This window comes from Pseudopodoces humilis, chromosome 2, assembly GCF_049639895.1.
Source record: "Pseudopodoces humilis isolate 2021_Gansu_Grassland_sample_001 chromosome 2, ASM4963989v1, whole genome shotgun sequence".
NCBI classification, from domain to species: domain Eukaryota; kingdom Metazoa; phylum Chordata; class Aves; order Passeriformes; family Paridae; genus Pseudopodoces; species Pseudopodoces humilis.
The window spans coordinates 77,390,122-77,416,569 of NC_142201.1; the positions used below are offsets into that span (position 1 = coordinate 77,390,122).

General features: G+C 42.6%; 1 protein-coding gene across 1 annotated transcript in view; it reads left to right on the plus strand.

Moving 5' to 3' along the window:
• The window catches only part of MAML2 (mastermind like transcriptional coactivator 2), a 208,800-nt gene that overhangs the window by 175,525 nt on the left and 6,827 nt on the right, over positions 1–26,448 (plus strand). Inside the window, exons 3-4 of the mRNA XM_088051906.1 lie at positions 20,458–20,661; positions 22,697–22,808. Coding sequence (XP_087908032.1) covers positions 20,458–20,661; positions 22,697–22,808 — 316 coding nt within the window. The remainder of the gene's footprint in view (positions 1–20,457; positions 20,662–22,696; positions 22,809–26,448) is intronic.

The following is a 26,448-nucleotide window of genomic DNA, read 5'->3' on the forward strand; positions in this document are numbered from 1 at the left end:
CTGCTTGAAAGCTCAAATCTATTCTCCCTTACCTGGGTCCTGAAACTGAAGGATTTGCAGCTTGCTGGGGCTTTTATGCTGGTCTTCACGAGGGATCACTCCATGAAGCACCTTATTCCCGGGCATGGGCACACCTACTCCTCTGCTTGAGGTGAGGGGATGGACCTGCTCCTGAAGAGGGAATCTGTGCTATCAGAAGCATCATAGCCAGCTCCTCTCAAAAACAAGGAAACATTGTTTGAGTGATTTCTTCCAAAAACATGAAGATGGGAAAGTAAGATCATTTATGCCATCCTTGCCACCATGAATTTTACATGAGCTTCAGATAGCAGAACTCTGGGAAACTAAGGGATTGTTCCAGTTCAGAGAAAGGAAGTGGATTTCTGGGAAGAAGAGACAAATTTGTGTCTCTTGAGATTTAATTACTACTGAAATTCAAAGCTCTCCAAACTTCCTGCGTTTAGTTTTCCTATCTGTAAAGTTTTCTTTGTGCTTATCCCAACACTATAATACCATAGGAGACAAAAACACCCCAGAACTTCTTTGTCAGAATGCAATAATACACCTAATGTAATTAAATTAAATTGGTACTATACTACTTACATCTCAAATAATAATAGTAGCCAGAAGAAGAAGTAAGGCTACTGTAAAGTAGAAGTAGAAGAAGTAAAGTGGAAGAAGTAAATGCTACTGTTTGAAGAATTCTGTGTGTACTCACAGCCCATGACCAATATTGCTGTTTGCAGTGCTCCAACGCTTCATCACCCTCCTAGTGAAAAATAAGTTACCCTCTACAAAATGTGCCAAGTGACATGTGAGTCAGTCCAAGAGCTCTGAAATCCTGTCTGGAACGCCAGGGGAGTAGTTAAGCAGCTGCCTTCTTATTGTCATAAAACTTGATAGCTTTGTGCAAATATGTACAAATAATGTTTTGTTTACTTTCACTGTGAACACACATACTGCCAAAAAAGCTCCAACAAAGTTCAGTGCTAATTCTTTCCCATCTTCATTTTGTTGCTTATCAATTTGGCAGGAGAAGGAAGAGACAGGATTTAGAACAAAACAAAAGTAGTCACAATCTCATTGTCAAACTTGATAGTTTTTAAAAATAACAAAGAGTCAACATCTGAAAGTAAAAAAATGGGATTTTGTGGGACTGGAATAAAAGAGGGGGAAGGGTACTGAAATACTTTCATTCACTGTTTAAAACAATTGCTCCAAGCAGGAAACTTGGCACAAGAAGCTTTTATTAAATCAGTTCAGAGGGATCTGTTTTCAACAAATGAGATAAATGTCAAGTCAAAGTCTTTAGGCACTCAAAGTGCATCACATTTTCCTTCCCCAAGAAAGCAGAACAAAAATGTGCACAAATGAAATTACTTACATATGTAAGAATTACATTCAGTTTAAATAATCTTTTCTTCCTGCCTGAATGTATCAACAATGTATCAGAGCTTAATGTAATCTTTTAAGAGTGTGATTATTTGAGAATGTTTTGATCCCCTCTACTCCTTATTGTTAGCATACATCACAACAAACATGTAGACACTTATTTATCCGTATACCATCTTTATTTTGGTCACTGTAGTTCTGGGTGTTTCCCGTGTGTATATGGACAGGGACATTAGGGAAATCAATAGTAATTCTTTACAAAACTCTTTTTTGGGGGGGTCCATTTAGCAATCTCTCTCTTTTTGCTCAGTCTCTCATCTCTGATTATGTGCTTTTCCACCTCCTGGATATCTGTGTTTCTGCTGCCTACTCTCTGTTAGTGCAGCCTAATGCTGCCATGTACATTCATTGTGGTGGGCAGGAGGAAGGTCCTGGCATGGAGACAAGGGCATGCTGCTCTCATCTGCAGCTTTCAAACTTCCATTGCTGGTTAGTTCAGGGGTTTTCTGGAAATTAAGTCCTTTGAATTTTTAGTAGAAATATAGCAACAATTTTAGGAGCATATATTCTTTTTTCTTGGAGAAAGCAGACTGAGGAGTTGCAGTTTCAGAAAATGCTAAAACACTTCTGAGTTTTGTGAGGTCAGAAGATGTGGGATAACATTGATCTCTTCATGCTGACTTAGTTCCCTGGGGATCCCAAAGTGATGCCTAAGCAGCCACAGGAAATTAGAAAGTTTTTATTTCCACTGTTTTTATTGGTGTATTACCTGGTTATGGCTTTGCAAGACGAGGGAGGGAAGCTACAAACAACTTAAAGAGGCGGAAGGGTGTTGAGGGAGTCTTTCAATCCCAAAGCACTGAGGTTTGTAATCCTTAGTCAAGCTAGGGAGGGCTATTGTCAATAGTCCCTTGATATTTAAGCTCTCCAAGCCACTGAGTCACTGGGCCTACTCATCTGAGTCATTACAGAAAGGGGGGAGTGCTGCTGTTGCACAGAGGGCTTTAGCAAAGGCCAGTTTTCAGGGAATATCCCACTGAACAAATCCTGTCCCTTCTAAACCTGAAGAACGTTCAAAGTTCAGCAGGGTAGAGAAAGAGAGAACTGGGGAGGGGATGGCACCTGGGTGATGGAAAGCAGGGCTGAGTACAGTGGGTCAGATGACTTCTGTCTTCTCCAGGGGATGCCCAGCCAGTTTTCCATTCTTGCTTCATATGATTCACACTTTGCTCTCCCAGCATTACTGATGGGAATCTCAAAATATCAGAGAAAGGATGAAAAGAAATCTTATTCCTTGCCAGGTCAAAACATTGGCTAGGGACAACACAACTCCAGGAAAAGCCATGGAAAAGTATAGTTCTGGTGGCTCACATTCCTGATTACAGAATCTGATGGAGCCATTTAGCAAATCTTCCTAAATGAGCTGTATGGCAACCAGTAAAAAGGTCCAATGGTCCTGCACACTTCCATACTGGGAATGTCTGGCACAGGTGTTTCTTAGGGTGACCTTTTTCTCTGGTACAACAACAATGCTGGGTCTTGTGACCACCTTGAAATATGGAACTCTGTCTTTGGAGGAAAAGCACATGGAGGTCCTAGAAAGATATTCAGGAAGTTTTCCTTTCTATTACTGTCACTGAATGTTTTCTTTGAAAGATTATTTCTCCAAGAGGCAGAAGCTTGCTTTCCATTCCCCCTACAAATCTCTAATCTCTTTTTTCACCTCTTCCTCTGAATCTAATGATGCTCCAGCCTGATACATCTAGGGAGTGAAAAAAGCCTTTATCAGTCTTTATCCTTTCAGAGCTTATGAAAGTGGCCCTGCTTCAGTCTCCAGTCCATGTCTTCCCTGCATAGGTACCAGCTGTATGCTTGGTTTGGTCCCGAGAAGATCGCAGGAAAGGTCATGATGACAGGAATTTCTCTATGATCCTTTTATTTTCCTCTCTTCTTAAACTATGCCTGTGATAATAAGAACCTTAAGGTAACAATTCAAGTGTGATAGCTTTGTTTCTCCCCAAGATACGAACATTAGGATTGTGTCCATTGTGTCAGTGCTTCACATGTTGGCTTCCCAGCAGAAGATGGAGAGTATTAAATGTCTTGCTCCAATCCTGTGAAAGCTATGGACATCTGTCCTCAAAGGGCAACTGAGATTTTTCAAGTACAGGCATCCTCAAGTAGGCAGAAAGCCAGCAGAAACCAGGTTTATGCTTTCTGCTGTGTATGTACAGGGCCAGTTCATGGACAGGGTGACTCAAGGAGAGTCTTGGACTGAGCCAGTACATCCCTGCAGGACCATTCTGGTTGGCATAGGATTGTTTTGGCACTTCTAAATACCAGAACATAGGATATTGGGATTCTTGGGTCTTCTTCCTGTGTTTTGGATGTGGTCTGCTGGTTGGTTATAGAATGTACAGCCAGGAATGTTAGCTGGAAGTGCCAGTGTAGATGGATTTGGGGTCTGTTTTAGCATACACTTGTCTTCTGCTCCCCATTTCATTTAAAAGGAATCTCTATTTCGTTCTGGTTTCTGTATAAATATGGAAATGTGGAGACTCTTATTCAACAAAGTTCAGACTATCAATGGGCTAAGAGACAGCCAAATCAAGTTAGGAAAAAAAAAAGTGTGAATAGATGGTCAGGTTCTTAATAAAGGAATTTTATCATTGGGATTAAAGCCAAGATCTTTGATGTGTAACATCTATTGAAAGGGGTAACAGAGTGAAAAAATTTGCTCATAGGAGAAATTACTCAGCATAAAACTAAAAGCCAGCTCAAACAAAAGAAAAAAAACTTCCTGGCAAATAAATGACTATGAAATGCTGAATGTCTAGAAATACAGAGTAACAGACATGGTTAAAAGAAACAATCCTGTGTCTATGTACAAAATCATGAGCTCTGACTTAACTGCCACTTCTCAGAGATATATTGAGTTGTTATGAATAATTCTCTGAAAATATCAGGGTCAACAGTTAGTGGAAAGGCAAATAACAGGTACAAAATATTGGCAAGGGAATAGAAAGCAGACTACAAAACATCATTACCCCAGTGTTTTGACTTATGATTCACAATTCACTACCATTTTGAATGCTGCAGTGCAGTTCTGTTCTCTCTAGAAGAGGATCAGAGAAAGGCAGTGAAGGTGATCAAGAGAAATCTGGGAGGGCCTGATGAAGGCATGCAGGTATGATTGAGATGAAGAGGTTGTATGAGGGGGAGAAAAGATCTGTTTGCCCTCTGTTTCCTGTACTCCAGGCATTTATTACCAGTTGCTGTTGGAAACAGGATACTCAGGTAACTGGAGCTGTTTACTAGCTCTTATGCTTGTTAATATAGAATAGAATAGAATAGAATAGAATAGAATAGAATAGAATAGAATAGAATAGAATAGAATAGAATAGAATAGAATAGAATAGAATAGAATAGAATAGAATAGAATAGAATAGAATCTGGGATAGGAGAAAGGTGTTGCAACCCACTGTTGCTCATATGGAAACTTGTACTACTTCTTGCTGTGTTGTGGATGTATCACTGATTTTTGCACAGAATTAAGGGCAGCAGAGGAGGTCAGGCCAGGGTTTCTGCTCAGGCATCAGTTACAATGAAGAGAAACAAGATGAAGTTTAGCTTGTTGGCAGAAATTTCCCAGAATACATTGGCAACTGGGCAGAATCAGTGCTTTGGCTTGTTTCTCAAGCACACTGGCTCTCCATTCCATCAAAGGAACAAACCTAGACTGTTTTGTAAGATGGGTCAAATTCCTCAAAATGGACCTGGTTTGAAAGTATCTGCTACTCCATGACTGTGCCAAATCTAAGGATTTTAGCAGCTCTCCTAGACAGGAGTACAGGGAATCACATTCTGATGCTTAGTGAAGGCAATTCAATTTTGTAAAGTTGCCAGCAACTTATCAGAAATTCAGAGAAATGCAGAATTTACAGCACTGTTGTTGTAATTATTGTAATATGCATTATTTGTCACTGAGTGATAACACTCAAGCAGAGTTAAGGAGCATCATGAATAGTTGTTCTGTCATACCAATATTACTAATAAAAACTAACAAATTTTGGATGATTACAGGCACTGTCAAACCATGTCCTCAGCTGAGTATTTCAGGGGTCTTATCTGCAGTTGCTGTGATCACCAGTGATACGTGATCATGAGAGACATCAGTGGAGATGAGGATTTCACTTTGTTATCCCAGTACCATGACACTGAGAGGCCTCGCTGTACTGGGGCATCATGGTTCCCATGTAAGGGCAAGTGGTATCAATGAGACATGATGGGCAGAGCAAGGCTTTCTTTCATTGGTGTTGGTCTTGGATTTGGGGTAGATCTGCTCACTTACAGCACAAGAACACTGCAGGAGCGGCTCTCATGCTGGTGGGTGTTGTCTGCTAAGCAGGGAGGTTCACCTCTGGGCACCTTAGGGTTAACTTGTGGCACCACTTGAGGTTGGCAGCAGAGAAACTCAGGCAGAAGCTGAGAAGCTAATCTACATGCTGGAAATGGTGTTCTGGGAACAATATCTCTACCCAAACTAATTTTCCTTGTTTCTGAGCTTGCTCAGAGATATCACAGCATCTCTCCAAGGCATAACATTGTGTAGCTCCCCGATAGTACCTCCAGAAATCACATGGATGTTCTCTGTAAAAAATGGGAAGGAACTAAAGGTCCTTGCCAACACACTTTCAAACTGACTATGTCTTAATTTATCCATGACAGAGTGTCTTACTCAGTAGGTGAGAATTTAGCTATGAGTATATTGAGTGGCAGCCAGCTTGGAGCATGAGTCTAATTTACTGTAACTCTTGCTACATTCTGTCTGATCATTATCATGCTGAACAAAATGTTTTTAAAGTGCTTTTATAGGGTTGAGTGACTTGTTCAATAATTTATACCATTTTGGAGGGATTAGAGGATGAATTTAAGTCATCAAATAATGCCATTCTGGCTCAATGACTACATTCTTTATCAGGGAAAAAAAAATCAGTTGTAATTATGCTCAAAAAGACAGAGACCCTTTATTCAGCAGTTCCCCCAAGAACAATGATATCAAAGATGCTGATAGGTCTCTCAGCTGTAAAGAGGGCTGTCCTTCTTTGTTAGAAAGGAATAGATCAGCTGCTGTCTCCTTATCTGTGTATCCATTGTGCCATTTATGCCACAGATTTTCAGTATGCCATGCCTTTAAAGGTCTGCTCCTTGCAGAATCCAGGTGCCCTTCTGCATGCAGAGTTATGCAAACTCTTGGGGAGCCCATGGCCCCACTTAAGCTGCTGGGAGTTTTGCCCATAATTTCAGCAGAGAATTTCTGTCCGAATTCATGGAGCAAAGAAAAGGCCTTTTGATGGCTCTCTGGGGACCTTTACTTACACCAGATTGCAAGATGTCTGCCTGACCCTTATGATTAATTTAATGTTTCTTTTACTTTTTCTTTTTTTAAAATCTATTTATTTATTTAAATTTTTTATTTATTTATTTATTTAAACTGATAGCTGGCTAAGGAACCACTGTTATCTCAAGAAGTTGGGCTTTCTACCAGTGGAGTGAGCATTGCGAGATTTCATTGGACCCTTATGTCTAATGCTGTCAGACTAGCAGTGTAACACAAAGTTTTCATTTTCTCCTTAAAGATATCCAGCGAAATGATGAAATCCTGCTCACTTGACCTCTGAGTTGGCTTTTCAGACAAGCTTTCAACAGCTTAGGAAGACTTATCTCAGAGAGGAAAATCAGGTCATGCAGTGTGTGTGGACAAAGACCGGATAACTGATTTGAGCAAGGGAGAAGAATACATTAAATCATCCCTTAGCCTTGTAAAATGACTGTGTGTACAAGGTGAACACTGGTTGGAGTAATTCCCCCAGAGGATTTGAGAGGTTCAGGCCAGAAGTAAATATGTCTAACCATGAGGGTGTTTGGATTTGTACTCCTCTGCACGCTGGTCTCCATGTCCCACACTTATTAACCTGTCTGTATGACAGAGCCTGGTCCAAAGCCCAGTGGGACCTTTCCAATGCATTTGCATTTGTCTCCTACCTCTGTGACTACAGACTTGGTGCCTGTGTATGTACTTAGCCAGATTTCTTACAATCAGATGAGAATTGTCTCATTTCATTGTATAGTCTCATGCCCAAATTTGCCCCTCCACACTCCTCCAGTCAGCAGGAGAAGAGAGGCACCTCCAGACTCATCCCATTCATTTCAGAGGCCAGACTTGGCCAGTAACCCTCTGGAGACAACGATTTGCCTTCACTCCATGAACAGCGGGAGAGCCCTGGTGACTGGATTAGGTACCAAACTTTCTGATGGCATGGAACAAGCTTTTTTCTGGCTCCTAGATGGGATAATACACTAAGTCCAGCCCACTGCTTGTCTAGGAAAGCGAGGACTGGTGGGACCAGCTGTAAAGATGGCTGTCAGAATCACTCAGCACTCTCCTGAATTCAGATGCCATAGTAGTTGCGACACCTAATTATCCATGTATAGTAGGTGGTCCAAATAGGAGCGCGCAGCAGAACAGCAGATGGGGGTTGCTGCTGTCAGATTAGATTGAGATTAGATAAAGCTTAATTAACACTTTATTTTTGTAAGATTCAAGTCGGATTAGTCACACAAAAAATATTACATAGAAGCAGGGCAGAAATCAAGAGGCATAACTAACATTATTAAAAATCAAGGAAGCATTTTTACAGAGCAAGACCTTGCTAGTAAGAGGTTATTCCCTGAATTTGACACCTCCGGTCTGGAGAACAAGATGTATGTGGAAAGAGTTCTTTAACCCACCAACCAACTACTGTGTAAATCTGCCCTTTCTAGCTCAAGCAATCTAATTTACATAATCATACATATTTCAACAGCCATTTGAGGTATTTTATGTCGTTGGTTAAAACTCATTATTTTCCATCACTTCTATATTTGTAATAACAAGAGGGACACAGTATTTTAGAGATGTTTTATCAAGACCCCTGATAACCTCAGCACAATTTATCACAAGTTTTGGCATCAAACCCCACAAATGTCACATCAAAACTCCTTGCTATCGAGTATCAAACTTCTGTCATGATATTCTGAATATTCTGAACCCACAGATTGACCCATCAAAAGATTTTTGCCCTTCTCCTAATTAACAAAGGTATGTGGAGTCTCCTGTGTCAGAGTCTCCTTCTGTTGTTTGAATCCACATAGTCTCCTGGTAGTCTTCTCCTGCCTGTGAGTTCTAAAAACTTACCAGAAATTTTTGTGTGACTCACAGAAAAGGTCGTTTGCAAGAATAGCCTGCAAAGCACTCATTGGGTAAAATGTTTTTCAATGCCAGATAGTACAAACCAGTGAGCCAAGTAAATCCCATTTAAACCTCATTTTTAAGTTAAAGGAGACACATGCTGTCTATGGCCCAAGAATGAATCCAACTTTTGCTTTTTAGGATAGGAAAAGGATGTCACAGATTAAGATGATTTTGCTGTAGAGAAAATATGCAGGTTTGGAATATCTAAAATCCAAAATAATCCAAGCTTGCAATAAATGAACACTTCTCCCTTGCCCTCTATTGCTGTCCAACTTCCAGGACTGTGAAGGGATGACCTCTACAGGGAATTCAAATCAAACCAAGCCAATTCCTTTGGTTTTTTTACCTCTGTGGTGTCTAACCAACTATTTGCAAAATGTAGTACAACTCATGTAGTTCATTTAGTTCAGCTGGTTTCTCCTTTTTCTTTCTCTCCTTGTAAGCACAGCTAAGTGGTCAGCTGGGTGTTTCTATTTCACGGCTTTGTCTGAGCTGTCTGGTCCAACACAGCTCAATGGGCATTGCAGATGCCAGTGAAAGCTCCTTACTGTACCTTTTATCACCTCAGCTCTGCCACAAGACAGTGAGAAGGATACACTCTGGCCCCTAAAAAGTCTGATACCAATAAACAGGGTCTTTTCTTAGTTTATGTGTTTATTAAACTGTGTGGCTGTGACCAACCACGTGAAGATGGGGGCAGAACTTGCACCTCTCCAGTGTTTCTTCAAAGGCATTGCCCAAAGACAGCATTGTGTCTCCCCCAGCAGAGCCCATGGTTTGTCTGGCAGGGCAGACAGTGTGAGTATAAAAGGCTATCCAGAGCCCCCTACTCCTTGCTCTGTGGGGCATTTACCTTTGCTATATCCCAAATGTGGGAAATACCACAACAAAATATGAAAGTGATTTGACAAAGGCAATTGCATTGGTACTTTCCATTGCTCAGAGAAAGAAAACAGGACAGTGATACCCTGTCCACCTGTTCTTTTTCATAAGAGACTAAGTCTGTTTAAAAACAGGGATGCAAAACAGGTTTTTACTGCTCTTGCACAAGAATAATACAAAATGAGCAGAAGTCGTCCGAGAAAGTTTTTGTTGGCACCAACCTTCCCATTCTCCGGAGTTGCATGTTATCTGATAGCTGGCATACGGCAGGCTCTGGATAGTCTGTTATTCTTTCCCACGCTGCAAGATTTGGGCAGTAAATAGCTTAAATAAATGCCAGAAGTATAATTCACTTTTTACTTCATCTGATTTAAGGAAGACTTTCCTCAGATAATTCCTCTCAGGCATGCTGTCCAAGGCAGGACTGGTCCCTGGTGGATTGAGATATTCTGACCTCTCTAGCTGGCTCCACTTCAGCTTTTTAAAGGTTGGAGATGAAGAACAGAAGAAACAACTCACTATATCCAAGCACTGTTGCACTTTTCTTTGAGCTCAGTGAGATGCCAGGTGCTCCTTGAAGGGCCTGTGCCATTATGGAGCATTAGTGGCCCTATGTCACCTTTGAAATAACCTTTTATTCCTGCAGCAGATAACCACCATGCCTGGTAATGCTACCAGAGGGCCAATGAGGCAGCAGATCAATTCCCATGATGGGGATCCTGGCCAGGCAAAGAGCTAAACTCTGTGGGGCTGAAAGCAGAAGTGGATGAGCTCTGTCTAACACTCTTACTCCTGCAAGAAAATGAGTCTTAATACCATAAAATTCTTTGAGTTGGAAGGTACCTTTAAAGATCACCTAGTCCAACTCCCCTGCAATGGGCAGGGACACCTTCCACTAGGTCACGTTGCTCAGAGTCTCTTCCAACCTGACTGTTAACATTTCCAGGGCTGGGGCATTCACAGCTTCTCTGGGGAACCTGTTCCAGTGATTCACCAATCTCATAAAAAAATTTCTTCATTATATCTAGACTGTTTTAGTTTAAACCTAGAAGTGGGAATAGAGATTGCCAGTGAAGACTAAGGCAAGACTGTTGAGTATCTCATCATCCATTCTTACCAGTTTGCTGATCATGTTCATTGAGGGGGTAAAGCTTTCTTTATCTTTCCTTTTCTGGCTGACATAGCTGTACAAGCCTTTCTTCTTACTCTTTGCATCCCTTGCCAAGTTCAGCTCTGGCCACACTGGCCTTCCTGACCCCATCCCTGCACAGCTGGGAACCATTCCTATACTTTTCCTGGGATCCCCGTTCTTGCTTTAACTACCTGTGCAGTTCTTTCTTGCCTTTTAATTTGACCAGCAGATCCTGACTCATCCATGTTGGTCTCTTGCCTCCCTTTCCTGATTTCTTACAGCTGGGGATTGAGAGGTCTTGTACTCTGTGGGAAGCATTCTTAAAGATCTGCCAGCTCTGTTGTGCTCCTTTATCCCTGAGGGCAGTCCTACTGATGAACCCTTTAAATGGCTGGAATTTTGCTTTCCTAAAATTCAAGGTCCTGACTTTACTCTTTGCCTGACCCAAAGAAGTGTTTGGAACTGCTAGGATACCTGAGAAAGCCACATTGCTTCCTACATTTTGAGATGGTAATGAAAAATTAGTCAAATTCCAGGAGCGCTTTTTAGGAAATCTAGTATTTTCACATGTTGGCACAGACAGATGAGGGATAGGTAGATTTGTCAAACCCTCAGGCTGCTGCAGTCACTGGCACCATTTTATCACACTCATCAAGACAGTGCTAGGGGATGGCAGGAGCATAGGTTTATGTCAGCTCCTGCAAATTAACTCCCATCAAATTAAGTTGTTTTATAACAAGAACAGTGGTTGTTATAAATAAAGGAGAGGGAAGACCACAGTTGGGGTTATGCGATAAGGACTCATTTAAAACGGCACAGATGGGCAGTAAAAGCTGCTCTGTTGAACCATGCACTGTGCACTTGCACCAGTGCCGTGGGCTGTCCCAGCTGGAAACCATTTGGTTTTGTCCCACTCCCTGCTTCTGTGCCCAGTGACGCTTGGCTACCAGCTGATTTTGTTTAGCACCAGTCATTGTCCTGGGACAGGTAAGTGGGAACAAAGAGATCCAGTCCCACCTGAGGCATGTCCCTTCTGCAGCTTCAATCAGTGCGGGGAGACACAGGCCAGAGCCATTCTTCACACATTGATTTCAGTCTTGGCCATCATTTGCCATCAGAGTTTGGAGCTGTTGGTGTCAGAAGGCTGATCCCAGCAGGCTCCAGTTTAAGGATGCTCATGTTCTTGCTGTGTATTCTCAGCAGGAGAACTTTGATCTTAGTATGTGTCTCTGACAGTCATGTCACCCATGTTGTGCTTATTTGAATTGAAGTGCTTGGCTCCAGTGACGTGGTTTTTCTGTTGTTGTTATTGTTCTGCATGTTTAATTATTTCTTCTTTCTTCATTGAATATTTTGTTCAGGTTGCCTGCTCCCTCCTCCTGCAGAAAAATTGGCATTTATGGTATTTGCTTTGCTTTTTTTATTGCTTGAGGAAATATTATATCATAGGTTTTTTTCTTTTTTTCTTTTTTTTTTTGGTGCTTGTTAATTAGAAGTGACACAAATTTGTTTAAACTGCAGACAATTAATAGGGAGGGTGAATAATATATAATCTACCTCATTCACCTGGCTCCATGGAATCCTAGGAGCCTGGGTCTCCACAGTAGCCTCTGGAGCATACCTTCCTGTACAGTGCCCACATACCCTTTGGTTTACTGTGACTGTCAGAGCTGCCTGCCAGGGGGAAACACGAGGATAAGGCAAGATGCCAAAAAGGCTACATTATACATAAGCCTGCTACCAGTGTCTTTCTTAGCACTGCTTTGTAAACTGAACATTGAAATATAAACATGTATGTATGAGAGAGTCTCCTGTTTCTGAATTACCCAGCACTTCCCCTTGCAAGACTCTTGCTTCGATTGGCTATGGCTTTTCTAAGTGGGCTGAAATTTTCTGTATTGACCTCAGGCTAGATAATTTTTGTGAAAGACAATAAACATGTGGCAGTGAGACAAGAACATATATTAGATGAATAAGGTATATATATACACAGATAATATATACTCTTACTAAAGATACAGACAGATAATCACAAGTGTCTAATTCAACCAGTTTAGGAAGTTTTCACTGCCTCAGCTGGAAATTACCACTCCTTAGTGGAAGCACAGAGCCTGCGAGTGTGCACGTACCTTGTCCTGTAGCACTAGGCAGAACAGGTCCCCTCACACCAGCTCTTGTTCCAGCTAGAGGAGGGGAAGTTTCTTAAACCTCCCTCATTTGGTTTCCTACAATTGTGTGATGATAAACTAAAGGGCTTGGCCTTTTGTAGTGTAGATATTGCATATTGCAGCCGTTGCAAACAGTAATGCTGAAGCAGAACAAATTATTATGTGTTTGGTTTTGTCCAAAACCAGATTGAAGTCTTCATCATTTGTGCTTATTGGCAAACTTATTTCAGAGTAAGAGCTCATGAGGCATTTTAAAATAGAGCTCCATACAGCATGCAGAATAGTCTTTGCACAAATACATCAGTGGAGGCTCTCTGCTGGTCTCTCTGAACCAGGTATTTTGTCCAAAAAGTCTAAGATGAGGTCACTGCAAGCCAAGAGTGCCACTGTGCCCCTGTGGCTCGATGGAGATCTGGGAGGAAATTCTAGCCCTGTTGAAGTCAGCTGGAGTTGTGCCATTTACTCTGATGGAGCCAACATTCCTCTTCTGATGCAGACATTTCACAATAACCTCCTCTGTTGAACTTTCAACACATGCATGTTATTTTCATTACAAATAAACAAAATATTTCTAAAATGGACACCTTCATATATACATTATGCCAGAAGATGACATTAAAAGTTCATCATGGTGCACATGGTAAAATAGTAATAATCCATCCTTGATGTCTCTGGGAAAAATTCTGACATGAACAAATGTCCTTTAGGTCATTTTGCCTGAATATACAGCAGTCAAATTTACAGTTGAGGATTTATTATTTTTGAAGAATGCACATGCATTCCGAATTTCCCATTCTCAGAAATGGAGACAAGACATTTGTCTGTGTGCTTGGCTTTGGGAAAAGACATCCCTGTGTGTCCGGACATGGGCCCTGGTATAGAGCAGACAGGAAATCTGCCAGACTGCCTCGGCAGGAGGCTGCCTTCAACACGTGCAGCAAGGAACAAGAAATGTCTTAATGATTAATCACTGTCAACCTTTGTTCTCATTAAAGACTTGATTGTCAGACAAGGCTGGTAATGAGGCGCTGTTCCTGGGTCTGTTGCTATGTGATTGTGCAAGGGCTGAATTTGAGCCTTGCACCCTGCAAGATGCAGTTCCCACTTTGCCCAAGTTTGGGCTTGGAAACATTGTTCTAAGAGTGCCTGCTAGTGGCTATGGACCTGTGCCTGACATGGCAGGGCTACAAATAAATCTGAAAATACGTTCACAAGGATCTTGGGCGTGAGCAGCTTCCTTGTTGGTGTTGAACAGGCAAAGTGCTACAATAAATTTCTATTCAAAATTGCACAAATAGCTAACTATCTATCAAAGTGAGGGTTGGTTCCTTTCAGGAATTTGCTCACCCATTTTTATGTTTGAGATTGTGCACAGTGTTATCTATTTCTGAGAATAGTTATGGGGTTCACTTAAATTTCAGTGTGTCCAAAAAAAGGTTAATTTAAAAAGCCTAAACTCCCTGCATCTTCCAGTGAGAGCTGCAGCAGTTTGGTTTGCTGAAATACTTATCCCTCTGCATGCTGAGTACCTGCTGTATCACTTGATGTCCAAACACATCACTCCAGTGGGTGACTTAGACCATGAGGATGCAGAAATCAAGTGTGTTTCCAGTTTCAGTGTCTGAAGGGATTAGTCCGCATTTCCTCTTCGGGTTCCACCACTCCGTTTGTTGAAGGAGTGACACAGCATTTGCTTCTCTTCCCTGGCTGGATGAAGACACAAGTACTTCTGGCAGACAGCCTGGGCTTGTGAAATTGCAATGCTAGTGTCCATGTTTCATTGTGTATGTGCCTTGGAAACATGGTTGACCCTGAAATTTTTGTCCTAAGAGCTCAGATGTTCTCAGGAGAAAAACACAGAAGATAGTCCTGTGTGGCTGAGCCAACTTCTTATAAACACTCCACAAAATTACTGAAAGGAACTATTTTACAGCCTTCACCCAACAGTTTCTCTGGATATTAGACGCAGCAAAACCAGCTCTTCAGATCTTGCAATATTCCATTTTTTAAAATGCTGTTTATATATATAAAAGCAATTTTCTGGAATACATAAAAATATTCTCTGACATGTATTAGGGGAAATTCAATCTATGATAGTATCTTCTGTGTGGTTAATTTTGGAGGCTTTTAGGTCACTCTGTACAACACCCTTAGAAAGTCATACACTTTTCTTGACAAATCATAGGGTGTTCACACTCTTCCAGGCATCTTACTCCACCGTGACTAGAAGCATCCAAGATGAGGAGTGCAAGGGAATGTTCCTATCCTCTAATCTGGGTTCCTAACTCAGCTGTCTAAATTAAACATCTGAAGCATAATTATACAGCCCCATCTCCCTGTATACTGAAGAGAGAGCTGCAGCAGACAGTTTAGAGAAAATCTGCTCCAAGTTTTTTGTTAGAGACCTAAACTTTGAGGAGATTCACTTTTATGCTGTGTATTCCAGGTATCAAAAAAGGCTGAATGAGTTTGAGTTGCTCAGGAAGATGCTGTTTTCCACTCCCATCAAGCTGAACAAGCACAAAGGCAAAGGGAGAATCTGTTTGGCTCTGTTTCTCCCTAGTCTGTCTTACTTCCTTATACACAGATCAGATCCTCAGCTGTTGCAGATGAGTTTAACCTCAGGAACTTCTTGGTGCTCCCAGAGTATACACTGGCACAGAAAGCAGCCCTCCGCACTCCAGTCAAGAGTGAGAGTTATTCCTAAAAATATGAAAACTCTTTAGCTTTTTCACTAGAGCTGAAAGAGTTCTTACTTGACAGGCACTTTGCTGTGGTCCTGCTGGAATTTTGCTTTCTTGTCTGAGGCAAGGACACAAGCAGACAGTGCTTGGAGTTCAGACAACCATGAAAAGCCCAGTATTTAGCAGAAAGGGCTGTATCTGCTTCCATTAAATGCAGCAAAAAAGAGATGGCTCAGAAGAGGGTTGGCAGGTACTAAGACTGGCTGTTGAGCAAAGCACCCTGTGCTTGGCATCCTGAAGTTGCATGAGTCAGACCAGCTCTTCTCAATAAGCCTAAATGCTTGGCCCAGCAGCTGCAGGAGAGCTTCAGTTTGTGGCTGTGGAAAGCAGCATGTCAGCTGAGGCTGTGGAGGCTCACATCAGGGGCTCATGGGGGTCTGGGTTTTGCTAACAGCCTTGCACAGTGCAGGACTTGGTTGAACCATTCCCCTTCTCCTTCTTCTCCTTCTCCTCTCTCTCTTCCTCCGTCTTCTTTTTCAAGTGTTCAGCTGTCCAGGGTGGTTTGCAGTCAAACCAGAAAGCCCCTGAGAAGCTCACACTGTTGGGACAGCCACTGGTTCCTTAAAGAAATCCACGGAGGAGCCTTTTCTTTCACTGTCCTCACTCTAAGCCTGCAGTGAAGAGCTGCACAGTGATGATGTGCCAATGATGCCAATTAACACAACAGAATCAAACTGCTTATTAGTGAGGACGTCATGCATAGGTTTGGTCACCAGATGAACATAACTTTGTGCATTCTTTCTCCTGGAAGCAGCTTTTTGTAAGGCAGGCATCTGTCACTGTGTAGGCTTCCATAAACTGATTGGAAGACTTTTCCTTTCTTCTTTTAAATCTTTGTTTCTTTGGGCCAGAATTGATGCAAAAGAAGGGCAAAAGTCAGAGCTGTCACTCCCAACTGATGCAGGGCACAGAATGAGTTACCCACAGAGGAACAGGAAGGTGGAAAAATTCCCCATCTCCTTTTGAGGGGAAATCTGCAAGAAGCACAAGTTCATCTTGTGGCACAGATGTCAGGGTTCCTGACTGGGAAGCAAACAGCCTCTGTGGGCATCGTGGTTTCGTACAAAATTGACCATTGTTTCCCTTCTGTCCCATCAAAATTATTCATCAATTCAAAGCATTCCCAGGAGAAAAAGGGGAAAGGTTCGCACATCCTTTTCCAGCCAACTGTCCTTAAACCACATTCTTGTGAACTAAGAATGCAGAGACATAAGCTTGCAAAAGGCTTTCAGAGCACCTGACAAGCTTTATGGGAAAATGGAAGGTCAAAGGGAAAGGGAAAGGGAAAGGGAAAGGGAAAGGGAAAGGGAAAGGGAAAGGGAAAGGGAAAGGGAAAGGGAAAGGGAAAGGGAAAGGGAAAGGGAAAGGGAAAGGATAGGAAAGGAAGAGAAAAAATGGGGAAAAAGTCTATTTTGGAAAGTTCATATATGGGTTAAAAGCCAAAACATCCTTTCATTTGTATGAACACAAATCAGTTGCAGCAGGGATAGTGAAAGGCAAACTTGGTCTTAAATGCTTTGATTTACTGCTAATTTAAACATTTGAACGTAATGTTCTTTGTGATGCTTAAGAACAAAACCGCAGTTGTGCTACCAGGAGCTCTCACTGTCTACTGAGGAGCTCTCACTGTCTGTTTTTCTGCATCTCATAGGTTTTATATGTCACTGTAACATCAGATAATGTGGTGCAACATATCTGCTTTGTACGTCGAGCATCACCATGCTGAAGTTTCAGCTCTGGCAGGGCAGATGGAGTTTTGTGGTGGTTGGTGAACACTAACCCAGCCCCAGCTGGCACAAGGGATGGCCCTAAAAGGGCTGTAGGTCATTTGCAGGGTTGGAGAAACATGGAACATACATGAGCAGTGCCAACAAGTGGGGCAGAAACTGGGGGTAAACCCAGGTGGACATTTGTACCTGTTGGAGGTGTGATGCTTCCAGCCTGTCCCTGACACCTGGCTGGCTGCAGGAATGTGCTCCCATCACGTTACCTCCTTGGGGACAAAGTGGACAGGTTACCTTCCTCATGCAGGGAAACAATGTGGTGACAACGTGCAGACAAGCACTCAGAGCTCCCTCGCTGGAGGGATGCTGGGCTGCCTCTGCAGTCTGCTGGGCAGAGGTGCCCTGGGCAAGGGGACAGGCATGTCCCACTCCAGGCTTTCTCTGGTCAGGCTTCCTAAAGTTAAACTGCATGAACTGCAGCATGGGAACCCAGGAATGACTTTAAAAACCAGCAGGTGTAAGTGTGGGGAGTTGAAGTAAAGCTGCTGCAGTAAAGCTGGGCTTAGAGCAGGATGAAACAGTTTAACAAAAGCAGGGTAACTCCAACCCAAACCTGCCCTTCCCCTCAGGGATGTCAGAAAGCTGCTTTGTCCTAGTGCAGGCGCAGAGCCCCATGTCCCTGACAGCAGTGTAGCCCTTCCTCTGTCTGATTTGCAGTGATGAAAGTGCAGGGTGAGAGCAAGGCTCGATAGCACTGGTTCATGAAGGGTCAAACTGCCGTGCAGCTAGTCCCCTGATTTATTAGGAAAATGTTCTTCTTTCTCCCATTGCAAGGGGCAGATCAGCAGGCAGGAGAAGTAACACATCGTAGATTCAAAGGCTCACACTGACATTTCATGAACAGCAGAGAAAGGACCAAATGCAAAAAACCCCCAACCTGGCTCCAAGTTGATGATTTACACTGTTTTCTCAGGGTCTGTTTGCCAAGCAGCTGGTGTTTTGTGCCAGTGGCTATTACAGAAGAGCTTTCTTTGATAGATACTGTGAATGAACACTACACAGTTTATCTTAAAACAAAATCCCCCCCCCCTTCTTATATGGGTTGGTAGGGAACGAGGGAAAGAAAAACTTGGGCTTTGTCGGGTTTTTTATGTAGGACTGAAAGCACATTCGGGGGAGCCTGCACTATCTGTGCAAAAACGCAACAGATGAATTCTATTAATGGATGGAACATGTGGCTGGGTTCAAGCTAGAGTTGTCATTTGAATATAGAAGTCAAAGCCAATTTATTGTAACATATTTTTCTTTTCAAAATATTTTAGGAAAGACAAAAAAGTTTGCGCAACAACTTGGCAAGCAGGTCTGTTGAGAGGAGGTATTTTCTATCTTGCAGCTAACATAAGGGCTGAAAAATGTGGCAGTGCCGAGCAATCCTAGATTCCTTCTGGAACTGAAAAAAAGTGTGCAGGATATAATTGTGTAAGAGCCCAATAAATTTGAAGGGTGGGTTTGTAACACTGCCTTGGGGGCTGCAGGTGGCTCCAGAAGAAAGTCATGGTTTTTATTTCAGTAACAGTCTTCAAATACTTTATCTAACTAGCTACGCACTCATGCGGCCCCATCTAGAAGCCACGGAGTTATTTTAAAATAGAAATACCCATAACAATCATTGTGCTTCTTCCATGCCAGATGGTAGAAAGATAAGTGGGATTAGTCTGTACTGAGCGTGTGTGTTACTGGGGAGGGATGCAAAATCTGAGGCACAGGAATGAGCTTTCCGGGAGTTTGCAAAACGCTAAACATCAGTGCTCTGTGGTCTGCAGGGCATGGGTAGGCTACCTATGACCAATCCTTGTCTCAATGTCAGTCAGCCCCTATTTGCCCAAATGCCAAGGGGGACAATGGCCGTGGAGCAGAGCTTTACTAGGATAGTAGCCCAGATCCTGGCCCTACGCCTCGGTATTGAGAGAACCACCGTGTAACAGGGAGCATCAGACTCCCGCTGTGGAGTCTTGTGTTGCAAGGCAAAAATGCTGCTGCCTCTTAGGTTATACAGGGTTATGTGGTTGGTTCTTATGGAGAATTGCAGCCAAATGGGGTCAGAGAATGGATGTGTCTCCTGACTGTTGTGACCTCTTCAGTGTATCCCATTTTCTTTGTAGCTATATGGCTAAGAAATACGTGGTATCGAGTGATCCAACATAGGCTGAATATTTTTGTGTGTGTAGTGAGAAAGCTATTTCCTGCATTTGGTAAAGGCCCAAGTACCAAACACTGCTGGAGCAAGTAGGCAGAAAACATATTGCTGCCAAGGGAAATAATGGCTAAGAGAAAAGAAGCAGCATACTGTCATTCCATGTACATTCTCATCTTGTATGAGCATGGCTTGAGTTAACATGTACCTTCCCCTCTAAGATGACTTTTTGCCATCCCTTTGTATGAAGCTGCACACTGGGAAGAGGAAGCAGATCTAGATCCCTTGCAAAGACCAGAGAGACCCTAAAACACTCTTCAAGGTCCTTCCCAGACACATTTATTTTACTGAGGAAGTTGATACACTCTAAGCCTATTTAATCGTGTTGCTAATGGGATTCAATTAGCAGTCTCTCAGAGATTGTTCTTGTCAGGGAGATGAAGGGAAGAATGAAAGCAGCACCATTCACCCCACTGTGAAGTATTAACTTACCACCTCTGTATTTTCTAAGAATAGATGGCACTTCTAGCAATTAGTCTGCAGCTTCTCGCTGCTGTTCACCAGATGGTAGGAACCAGCAGTCTCCGAGTTTGTTCCCTTGTGGTCAAACAAACTGCTGTACAGCCCGATGAATGTTTCCTGAAAGATCCCCAGGACAGTTCTGTTACTTCTGTTAATGCTTCCCAAGCTCCTGGTACAATATTGAGGTTTTCCACTGGAACCACCTGGCATATTTTCAGAGTCTTTCCTGAGGGATGAAGTTACTCAATTCCCTTCTTACTTTGTCAAAGCCTTTGTATCAGTCACTTGTCCTGAGAGTCTGTGGGCTGTGTCCTGAGCTTCAGCTAATTGCACAAAAAGGATTATTTCCTTTTCTTGATGCTTGTTATTATTTTCATCCTTCACGAGCCATTTCTTCTGTTTCAGGAACAACACTCTGTGGTAGGCCAGGGAGCTGGCCCCACTCCAAGCTCCAGTTCTTGCTCAAATCCAAACACTGGAAGTGGTTACATGAACTCATCCCAGCAATCATTGTTGAATCAGCAGCTGATGGAAAAGAAACAGGCTCTGCAACGGCAAATGATGGAGCAAAAACAACTCCTTCTACAGCAGCAGATGTTGGCAGAAGCTGTAAGTTTACTTATTTCTTATTTTACATGGAAAATATTGTCATAAAAACAATACAAAAGAAAGCTAAGACAGGGAGGAGAAAGCCTCCTAAAACTTCAAGGTTGTTCTGGCAATGCCTAGAACTTCAAGAGTGCGCCTTGTATTTTTCAGCAATTTTCTAAGCCTTTTTGAAGCCTCCTTCCACCTATATGAAACAACTCAAATGTCCAAGCTACTGCAGTTTCATTACAAGAACAGTCCAAGCATATGCTTGGTTTTGAGGCACATGAATATCATCGGTGGTTTACTTTGCAAGATAAACCAAGGCACACTGCTATGCTACTTTGACCTCAGAGGAAAGTTTACTTCCAGGATCTGTCACCCAGGCAGCATAGTGTAAAATGCCTGTGTGTAAGGAAGGATCAGGTACCTTGACTTTGGGGTTCATCACAAGTTTGTGTGCTTGGCTGGGATTGTATATGAGTCCTACTGTCTCTGGTTTTATCTTTACATTTCTAGATATCTGTAGCCAGTTCTCTCTCCTTTGGTATCTGAGAGACTAGTTGGGAATTTCTGATCATTTTAGGAGACATGAGAGATTCTATAAAGGAAATATTTCTTGACTTTTCAATTTATGCAGAAGAAAAAAGAAGTTTCAAGTCAGATCTCTGTGCTGAAGTTTTCTGTCAGAATTTTTAGCAGAACCAAACTTAATTGTTCAAATAGCTTCTCTTAAATGAAATGGAAATTGAATCATCTTGGCTTTGCTTTTGTATTGTGTACATAAGAAATATACATAAAGCTTGCCTACGGTTTTTACATGAATTGCAGGACTTTCCTGGGAGTCTGTCTTATTCACAAGGATTCAGGCAGAGCAGGATATAAAAACAAACCTTACAAATCTTAATCAGACCCTTCACTCTCATCATTAATTTTGGGAGTGCCTAAATAACACAAGAATGGCTCTTCTCCCAGTGTTTTTAAATGCTTCTGGGAGAAAATACATATTTTTCACTAGAAGGTCCATATACATACTGTTTTCAGGCATATTATCCCCAAATTACTCCAATGGACTTGCATCATCATCCAGGGCCTGGCTCTTTCACACTGACAAGCTGGTTTGCCATTCTGGCAGCTGAGCACAAAACCCTTGCACATCGTAGAAGAGGTGTGATGCTGCCCCAGCAGCTGTCCAGTAAAGGCACATGTGCACCAAACACAGTTTCCTGCCATGGGGACACATATCCCAAAGAGCCACATCTCATGAGTGAGCAGTAGGACTCTGGAGTGATCAGATCATGCTCATGCTGATGAGAGATTTGGCATTGACTCTGGTGCCTGCTCTTTCCAGGTCTTTATAAGCACAAGGCAGTTAGTCAGATTTCAGTTCAGGAACTTGGGTTTTTATCTTATTTTTACCTCTCACCACAGGTACGTACCACACAAGCTCAAAAAAAGAAAAAAAAATTCCCCAACTAATATCTTTTTTCTTCAATCTTTCCCTACTGTCTTTGCCCCAATTCTTGTACTCCCAATGTAAGACAAACACTTTGTACATGTACAGGGAAGCACAGGGCAACGTTTAGTGGCATGAAAACAGCCAGCACAGCACCATCCTTGCTAAACCATGTGTCCTGCTGGTATCCCTACTGAGGAGAGCTGGGGGGAGCAAAAAGCAAGGATTTTGCTGGGTTTTGTGGTCACCCCTCCCGTGTAGGAAGACAGAGTGAGGGGAGGGATGGGCATGGCTGTGGATGGGGATGACAAGCTGAAATTGGAATACACTTTGTACTGCAGTGCAAACATGGCCGTTGCTCTCAGAGGCTGAAAGTTGAATGAGATTCAAATACGATGCAAACAGCAAAAAAGATTTCCATATAGACTTCAGTAGGTGATGGCACAGTTTCACAAGTGACTCTCCTGGATCACTTGACAGGGTGAAAGGAAGAAATACTTCAGTTTTGTACATATTGAGAAAAGAAAGAGATTGGCAAAACACAGGGCCAGGAAAACATAAAGAAAAGCAAATTAATCTACTTCTACTCTAATCCTTTAGGAGAAAATAACTCCACAAGACCAGCTGAACAGACACTTGACAAGACCACCACCAGATTATAAAGACCAAAGAAGGAATGTGGTCAACATGCAACAAGCAAACCAATATCCTGGTAAGTAGCTATGGGCTCAATGCAACTCTTTCCTTTCTTCCTTCCTTTCACCTGGAAGATCACCTGTAAGAGCCATGCATGCATGGTATGACTGGGGCATAATTTTCTGGATATCTGCTTCCATCACTGCAGAGGCAGCAGATGGTGGCTGTGGTTTTTACCTTACTGTTCAGCACCACTGAGAAGTGCTGGTGTATGATCTGGTGCTTCATCCAGGCTGATACCACCTCTCTCAGACATGGGGAAGGAAGGGTTGGTACCCCTCCCACTGGCACTATCTGGGGCAGATGTGCACCCAAATACTTGATGCAGAGATGTGCTCTTGACTATGCAACCTCACTGTGTTCAGATGCTTCTCTCACATATGTGGTGCATCTTGGTTCAGACTGAGATGAGAGCCATCTCTCTCTTCAAATGGCAGTTCATGTACAGTGTGAGATTTTTAAGTAATCCACATGGCACCATCATGGGTGGTACTTTTTGCCTGTTTAATAGGCTGTGGTCATGGCCCTAGTGCTGCTCTACGAGGAGCATTTCAAAAGATCAGTCTAACAGTAGAGTAAAAGCCCTTGCTTTCTGCCAGAACTGCCCAGGGCAGGAAATGCCCAACACTTCAGGACTAGTCCTTTGCTTCAGCTCTTGTGCCCTGACCTCCTAGCTTTTGAAGCACAGGATTGCTTGTTTGGCTTTTCATACTGTTCACCTTGCTGACTGGCTGAAGGCCACTCAGAGAGCAAAGGCAGAATAAAGAAAAAATGCTGAGGAGAGAGGAGGTAGGGGAAATGCAGCAGATGGGACCAAAGGATTTTCTTTATACTGCAAAAGCGTCTGTGTCTGTAAGTATAAAAAGGATCCTTTGCCTTCTAGGATATTTTTGTATGCAACATGCTAAGGAAAAACAAGTGGGTTTTTTGTTGTTTTTCCATAACTGTTGGCTATGCAGATTCAGCCAGTGATCTGAGTCTTTCCTTCTTACCTGTCCTTTGCAGCAAAACTTTTTCAGCTTCTATTATGATTTTAATGAGCTCTGAAGTACAGAACTCACATACCACCTCTCTGCCCAGCCTGCTATCTGTGTGGGACCCCCAGCCCAGCTCTGTAGGGATGGGCCAGGTTGGGCCACTCAAGCAGCATTCATGCACTCCTTTGCTCTGCTTACAAGTTCTAACAGTGATAAGCTTGGTGCAGCCTGCAAACTGGTGCTTGAAACTGCTGCTTTCTAATGGACCTGGGTGTTAATCTTCTCCAGTAAACTGGCTCAAGCATCCCAGTGTAATAGCCCATGGTGAGCGCCCTGCTCACTGGCTTGGTACCTCCTGTACTCCCCAAATAAATGCTTTGGCAACCCCAGCATTTTGCTGGGGAATCTTGTGATTTGGTGTGTTGTTTAAAGGTTTGTTCCTGGAATCAAATTATTAATTGAGACTCTAAAAACGATCCATTTCTAGCCTGAGAGAGAAAATGGAAGTGAGTGCAGCCACATGTCTGAAAGGTTCCAAAGTGAGTAGACCACTTAGACCATTGTTATGTGGCGGCTCTTGTTGTTAATCTGATGGACTCTTTGCCGGTCTTGTGGTATTTGGGGTCCCATCTCCTCGGTTTGAAACACGTGGGAATGGCAGCACTTGTTCATTCAAATCTCAAGTCCCTGCTGAGTGAGCCCTGGCAGGACAATGGCCTTTCAGGGTAGGCTGGGAGAAAGGGCTGTTCTGGGAGCTTCCAGCAAAGCTACCAGATGGAGCGATTAGGAAACTCTTGCATAAGGGACTAACAGTAGGGAAACTGTTCCCTTTTTCTGGGAATAGCTTTGGTCAGATCAGGGAAGAAGAAACAAAAAGCTAAATAAAATTGCACAGGCTGGAGAAACTTGGTTAAGTATTTTATTTCTCTGTACTTTTCCCCACAGTGCCATGCCGTGGCAAGAAACCCCCAAGAGAAGAGCAGGTGAATTGGATAGGGAAGCTGTTTCTCTGAACTGCTATAGCCTGGGGTGCCCAGCTGCTGTACACAGTGCTTCTGGGGAAGGCATTTCTTCCCATCTGGAAGAAATAAGAATGGAAAATACTTGCGTTAAAAATAAAAGCATAAAAATAGCAAAACAAAGAAAAAGGAAGCTTCGTCTTTTGGCAACAAGTACAACCCCTTCCAAAACACTTGTGTTCTTTAAAAAGTATAGCATTTGCAGGAGCAGTGTGATGGCAGCCCTGGGGTCTGCTCAATAGCTGGCAGGGTCACCCCAAGAGGGGCTTCGTCCCAGTGCCAACGAAGTGACTCTCCAAACTTGTAGTTCAGCTGGAGAGAACCATCTCTCCCCAGCTTGCTGTTCCAGATCTTTTGAAATGCCACTGAATTCTGTAGCATTCCTCCTCTTTAATATGGGCTCAAGGGAGCAAAAAATCAGGGCCCCATCCCTATCTCCCCTACAAAAGGATCACAGAATCACAGAAAGGTTTGGGTTGGAAGGGACCTTAAAGATCATCTAGTTCCAAACCTTCTGTCACTAGACCAGGTTAGTCAGAGCCCCATCCAACCTGGCCTTGAATACTTTCAGGCATGGGACATTGACAACTCTTTCACATATTCCAATGTTTCACCACCCTTAAGTAAATTTCTTCCCTATATCTAACTTAAACCTATCCTCTGTCAATTTGAAGTCATTCCCCCTTATCCTGTCACTGCATATCCTTGTAAAAAGTCCCTCTCTTTCTCTCGTAGCCTCCTTCAGGTACTGGAAAGTACCTCAGAGCCTTCTCTTCTCCCAGCTCATCAACCCCAACTCTCTCAGCCTGTCTTCCTAGGAGATGTTACAGTAGTTCCAAAAATGCACAACCCACCAGCAAAGCTGAAGAAGGGGCTAATCATGTGGTTGCCAGCTGAACACTGATTGTGAGAATGTGATTGTCCCTTGTGGGCTAAAACCAGGTGAACTCCCCATAGCATATCCTGTCCCAGGGGCTGCCCAGATCAGGGACTGAATTTAGGTGCTTAAGTTGGGACAACACAATTCTTAGGATAATTAGATCCTCTACAGTCAAGTGTCTCTGACTTAGAGCCTGTTTGTTGGAACAGGCAGCCTTCGGGACAGGGGGAGCTTCTTAATTTAGGTATCTGTGTTTATATTGATTTGGTATAAGAACTCTGGCTGTGGAGTCACACTCAGTGTTAATAATGATTTGGGAAGAGCTATTTTATTTCCTTAAGTCCTTAAGGAAAAAAATGAGTCCTTTGCATCCATTACTAAATGGAAATAGCATATGTATAAAGATAATGCAGAAAAAGGCAGAAATATATAATTTGTTATTTGGTTCCAGTCTGTGGAAGCTGAACATCGTTATGGTGAAATTTCAACAGGAACAGTATATTAAACAGCTGTTCCTAAACATAGGCTTTTACAATATGTATGCCCATGATTTGTCTTAGAGAGTTTTAAAAGAACTGTCTGAGAGGTTCTCCAAATTCTTTGTGTCACCTTTTATTTAGTCTGGAAAACCAAGGGAGACTGCTAATGCCATGATAAAAATTAAAAGACTAAGTAGATAATTGCAGCCTTAGTAGGCTAATGCAGAGCTCAGCAAAACTGCTGGGGTGCAGATACAGCCCAAATAATAAAGAATTTTGGAAGGGGAAGATGTAATTAATT